At 32.3% G+C, this 6,371-nt stretch overlaps 1 protein-coding gene across 1 annotated transcript; it reads right to left on the reverse strand.

The window, feature by feature from the left end:
* Positions 1-303: 303 nt before the first annotated feature.
* On the reverse strand, positions 304-5,660 carry LOC132059393 (probable WRKY transcription factor 13). Its single transcript, XM_059452000.1, has 3 exons — positions 5,339-5,660; positions 4,855-5,079; positions 304-589 (listed from the first exon to the last, which is right to left on the reverse strand). Exons 1-3 carry the CDS (start codon positions 5,614-5,616, stop codon positions 418-420), a joined length of 675 nt encoding a protein of 224 aa, XP_059307983.1. The 5' UTR covers positions 5,617-5,660; the 3' UTR covers positions 304-417.
* Between the last annotated feature and the right edge of the window lie 711 nt (positions 5,661-6,371).

Here is a 6,371-nt window from a genome sequence, read left to right on the forward strand (position 1 = left end):
GACATATGAACACAACATCGGTCTATTGGAAACAAGCATATGTGAATTATTTGCTACAGAATCCACAACAGGGACATTAATGTTGTAGTTTCTTATATAAAACAAGCTAGCATATGAGATATAAGACCACAAATAAGTTCTCTCTCTCTCTCCTTTTTATTTTTTTATTTTTTGCCTTCGACTTGCTTTTAATGCTGATGCAACAGTGTCGATTTTACAATATAGTGAGAGGCATGAGGCCCATTAAAGTAAAGAGCCAAGTCCAGTGGTCCACATACAAATTAATGAAATTACATATTAGACTTTATAGTTAATAGCATTATCTGTAAACTGGGAAATGAACCTAATTTCCATTACATGAAAAACCAAAGAGGGTTAATAAAAATGAGTATATAAAAGACTTGGCCATATTTTTAACTACCATAAGAGATTATTAAGTTGAGAAGATGCTTGTGAATCCTCTTCATCATGTGATGGAGAGTGAACATGCCTGCCTTCATATGTTGTAATCACCATTCTTGGATCTTCTGCTAATCTTTCCACTCGTTTCTTAACTCTGCAATTATCTTGTGTACAGCGATAATAGCTCCTGCAAGATATAACCATGTTAGAAATTGTTTTTTTTTCCTAGTATCTATAGTTGGTGATGAAATTAGAATTCCAAAAAATCGAACTTGTGACCTCAAGCAATTTTTGTACTACATTTGACACTACAAGAGGATTCAAAATTTCAAATCCCACAAGACGAGCTATGAGTTTGGTGACAATTCAGAATTCATAAATTTCAAATCCCAACTCCGCCCTGACTTTTCTTGATTGTGGCTCTGCATATCGTACCATGAAAAATAACCAAGCTAGTCCAAAGTTACTCCATACGTGTGCTAATGGCAGGTAATCGACGAATAGTTGAGGTGCGCAAAGTTGTTCGAACACACACCATGGTCAAAAAATAAAAAATAACCTAGACCAAGATATTTGATTGAATGTTCAAACACAAGATATTGGAAATAATGAATTGCAGCCACCGACAGACATGTCATAAGTTTCTTAAGTTCTTTCACGTCCATTCTTATCTTTGAACAGTATTTTTTTAATTACCCTTTGTAGTGGCAACTGCCAAAACCTGCAAAGAATCCCTAGTCTATGCATATTGTTCTACTAATAGATTTTGGCACAGAGACTATAATTATTTCATTTGTTCAGTATAGGACAACACGCGAATCTGCATCATCCAGAATTTAGACCAACAGAAAATACCAAAAAAAGAAGAAGAAAACAACTAGTAGTAGAAATTCTAATATAAGAGTTATGAATATGTAGCAACATTCCCGGAAAGACTTAGAATCATCAAACTTGTTTCTGAATTGTGGAACATATTACTAATATATTATATACTTAGTAGTTAGGAATAGCATATTTCAATCTATAGCATATTTCAATCTATCTACTTTGAGAGCTAGCTCGATGGCTCCAACCAAAAATTCTCTAGTTATGTTTACCTTTACCCCTTTCAATCACTATAAAGTCTAATGTACTTTTGCTAGGGGTTTAACATGTTCCACTAATTGAGTCCGGAAACTAAATGACCCCCAAAAAGTCTAAAATAACCAAAATAACCCATAAAAAAAGAAAGTTACATAACAACCTCTAACACACTTTTTTTTTGTAAGTTATACAAGAACGAGTTAACGTGCCCCGCTAACATCCGTTACCCAAGGCTTTTTTATGGGTTACTTTGGTTACTTTAGACTTTTTTTGGGATCATTTAGGTTTTAACCAATGGAGGAGTAAGGATTTCCATTAAAGAGATTCAATATATATGAAGTAAATATATGAAGAAGCCAAGGGGTTTCAACATCTATATGTGTAAAGATAATTTTGACTTTATATATATTTTATAATTTTCCGATGAAGGAAATTCCAATACCCTAGCGGCTAGCTCCACCCATAGTTTTAACGCTCCTTATGGAAGAGGATAGTTCTCACATCTCAGACCCGACACATTTACTTGAGAGTAAAAGAACTTCAAATATTTTACCACGTCCTTTAATCACAAGAGTCTAATGTACTAGACATTAACTCCAGCATTTGGAAAAAAGTCCAATGTGGGATTAAAATAATTAAGCAATGTAGTTCCCTTAAGCTTTTATAACCTACTCTTAGAATAGTTTGATGGATAGTGCAATATAGAGCTGTTGGTAGGACAATGTGGGAGTGCTTTACCTAGTACAACAAAAAGGTAAAAAAGATTGAGGAAATGGAAATGAAACAGTGCACAAACAGAGATATATAGCAATTGCAAACTGGCAATTGCTGGATTCATTATCACTAGTGACAGTGGCTTTAACAACAGTGGGCTCCCTTGTGCATCTCACATTGTCGCTTCTGATCAAAACTTTTTGCACTTTAGTAGATTAAAATGCGTTTAATTTTCATATCCTGATACTTAACAATATAAGTAGGTGTTTGGCCATGAAAACCATATATTTTCCATTTTATTTGGAATTTTGAAATTGGAGTTGAAGTTGGACTTAAAGATGGAGCTATGTTTGATTATAGTTTTTGCTTTGGTTGTTTTAATATACTGAATATAAAAAAAGTGAAAATAGAATTTTAGGTGTTTTTAAATTCCTAATTCAACTTCAAGTTGAAGATGTATTTTGAATTTTCATTGGTCAATCGCTTATTTTCAAATATAAGTGAAAAAAATGAAAATTCTCATTGGTCAAACAGGTAAGAAGTTTTACATCATCATACGAAACAAAAAGAAAAATCAAGCTAGAAAATGACTCGTAATCAGTCCAGAAAATTTCTTAGCCACAGACCACAGTAGACTATTACATGCTCCAGATCATTTAGACTTATGAAACTAAGCAAGTGGAAGAGGTATGAATGATCCATTGAACAAAGGGGATATTCATATGGCATGATCTCACTCATATTCTGGATAGGTGACTTAGAAAATTGATTTATCAAATATTAGAAAGTAGATGATTCTTGGTGGATTATTAACTAGAAAAATAAGATTAAAAAGCTACTCAATAGATTAAATTCCATCAATAGTATAAAATTTCATTACATTATCGGTGTACAAAACTTAATATCAAATTAAATTTCTTCTAATATTAGCTAGGGCGGGCTACGGGGTGCGTTAGGGGTTACAATAGTATAGTCACATACAATGAGGGTGATAAATTGAACACGCTTCTTCGAAATATTTTACTTAGTCTATAATTCAAAAATAAATTTTTATTATATATATATATATATAATTTTAATATTCTTAGCGAAATTCTTTAACTTCACCATGGGCTCTGTTTGTATTTTTAAATCTTTTTCTCTTTCTCTTTTTGAGGGATTGTGGGTGGAAGGAGACAGCAATATAGCAAACTTCTGAAAAAAAGAAGAAAGCTCAATATATAGGTGTAATCATTCAACAATAAAAGTTTCAATTTACTATTAACCTAAAGAGGGGATCCTCCATGGGATCCTCCCCATATCAAACATAAGGATGTAAAAAGTGATCATCATTCCTTTTTTTCTTTATTCATATGGGCCTTAGGGTTTTCATATGTACTACTTACATGAGAAATGCATGGCTCTTTTAGTTTAACACAAGTATTAACAATGCCAAATCTTGATAATAAGTTGTTCCAAGTATTAACCACTAATATCCATAATCATTATGAGATTAATGAATCTCTTTTTACTTGCTACAAGTTTTGTAATCATTTTGTGAATACTCCTAACTAAGAGATCGTCACACAAGTATTAACAATGCCAAATCTTGATAATAAGTTGTTCCAGGTATTAACCACTAAAATCCATAATCATTATGAGATTAATGAATCTCTTTTTACTTGCTACAAGTTTTGTAATCATTTTGTGAATACTCCTAATTAAGAGATCGTCACACAAGTATTAACAATGCCAAATCTTAATAATAAGTTGTTCCAAATATCAACCACTAAAATCCATAATCATATTAATGAATCTCTTTTTACTTGCTACAAGTTTTGTAATCATTTTGTGAATACTCCTAATTAAGCTAATTATCCTAATTAAGCTAATTAAGAGATCGTCACACAAGTATTAACAATGCCAAATCTTAATAATAAGTTGTTCCAAGTATTAACCACTAAAATCCATAATCATTATGAGATTAATGAATCTCTTTTTACTTGCTACAAGTTTTGTAATCATTTTGTGAATACTCCCAACTAAGAGATCGTCAAGATTCAGCTCTACCAACATATCCGATTTAAACTCTAAAACACGCCCCGAAAGGCTATCATTTCATGAGTACCAAGTTAATATTATTCAATCATTTTTTGTCTTTAGAGGTTAATAATAACATTTACTTTAGCCCGCTCACAAGAAATTACCTTAAATAATAGGAGTATAAGCAATAATAGTATCAACAGCTAATGTTAGTATCAAACCGCTAGGATCCCTATGTACTTTTCCAAAAATCTCGAGTTCGAGCTCCGAAAAAAAGAAAAAACTTTTCCCTTTAATAGGCCTTGTAAGCACTTAAATTCGATCAAATAACTTTATAGATTTAAATCTGATAAAACTTAAGTGCTTACAGGTTTTACATTGCATGAATTTGAATTAGCGGAATATCAAAACAAATGTCGAGCACCGGATTGGAAACCAAAAAAAGTAAATATCTAAACCACTACTTCAGCGCCCTAATGATTAGCTGGGGGAAGATAATTTTTTTGATTTGACAATACAAAAATGAGAGGCACAACATTTCATCAATGAAAATGGATGAAGATTGTTGAAGGCTGACAAATAAAGAAGAAAGAAGAAATTTAGTCAGAATGGAAAACGAAGTAAATTAAGTACCTTGGATGTTGGGTATTTTTGACAACTTTCTGGCCATATTTTCTCCATTTATAACCATCATCCAGCACATCCACATCACTCATAGTCTTGAAACAAAATCTTGGCTCTCTTACTTTCCTTCTTGATGATTTGATCTTCTTCATCTTAATTGATGAAACCCCTAAATGATCATGATCAAACTCTCTTCGCTTGATATTACTGCTCTCATTCATTTCTCCCCATGCCCTAAAATCCAAACATATTAGTCACAAGAACTTACTAGACATGCAAATTTAAAAAACCCTTAATTTTGCATGATAAAATAAAATTTGGAAACATAAATTAATTAAGGTTAATAGATCATTTACTGATGATCTGTGTTGCTTGGACTCTTTAAAAATATCGGAGGTGCGTGTTGAATCCTCCAAAATAGTACATCTTTTGAGGATTCGACACAGATATGGTAGTATTTTTGAATAGTCCGAGCAACATAATTGATGATTACCATGCATTTGCAGTGGACTTTTGCAAGGAAAGAAGATGGGGTCCTCCAAAAATAGTACTAGTAGTAAGGTCCTCTTTGTGCCTTGATTCATTATTTAGGGAATGATCTGAAGAAGGTGCAAAAGAAGGAGGGATCATTGTGAGGGTTTTGAGAGTATTTTGGTTGTATCCAATAAATGGTAGAGTAGTATTAATCCCCATATTGTTGTTTGGAGGAAAAGAGAAAAATCCAAGTTGTGATGACATATCTTGATCCTCAAACAAGCTCTGGCTAAACATTGCTCTTTTTTTTTTTTTTTCTCTTTCTCTGAGGGAGAGTGTGTGTGTGAACAATGTAGAAGAAGTTCAGCTGTAAGAAAGAGACTAGGCAGTTTAATTTCTTATAAAAGGAAAGACTTTGAAGCTGTTAGGACAAATAATTGGTGACACAACACCATAAGGAAAAAGAAAAGGTGATCTTTATAGGTACAGTTTCGGTTAAAAGAAACAAATGGCTCCTCTTAATATGCCGTGTAGAGACACCGTAGGCACCAGCGGAATTAAGATTTATTAAAGGAATTCAAAATATAACAAAGAAAATATAAGAAGAAACTAAGGTGATTCAAGATCTGCTATATATACACATGATAAATAATTTTAACTTTATGTATGCAGTATAATTTTTTAATAAAAGACTGTACCCTAGCTCCGCTCATGCACATAGGTTTAGCTTGAGAGCACATAGCTAAAGAAAGTGATATAGAACTCATCAAAAAATTAGTTCAAGAGGTGATAATTATTCAAAGTATATAAAATATATAACGATCCATCAACCAATGTGAAATAATTTTGCTCCCCCCTTGACTCTTCCCCAACATGAACAATATAACATGAAAATTCAACATTGAATAATTAAATCAAGATAAGAGTTAGTATTATTGTAATAATGTAAAGAAAATGAACTTTAATATAAATGAATTACAAAAATTAACTCACGAGATGAGCATTATCCGACATCATATAAACAATCACAACAACGTAACCTCTCCTCACAA

Source organism: Lycium ferocissimum, chromosome 6 (assembly GCF_029784015.1).
Source record: "Lycium ferocissimum isolate CSIRO_LF1 chromosome 6, AGI_CSIRO_Lferr_CH_V1, whole genome shotgun sequence".
Taxonomy (NCBI): Eukaryota; Viridiplantae; Streptophyta; class Magnoliopsida; order Solanales; family Solanaceae; genus Lycium; species Lycium ferocissimum.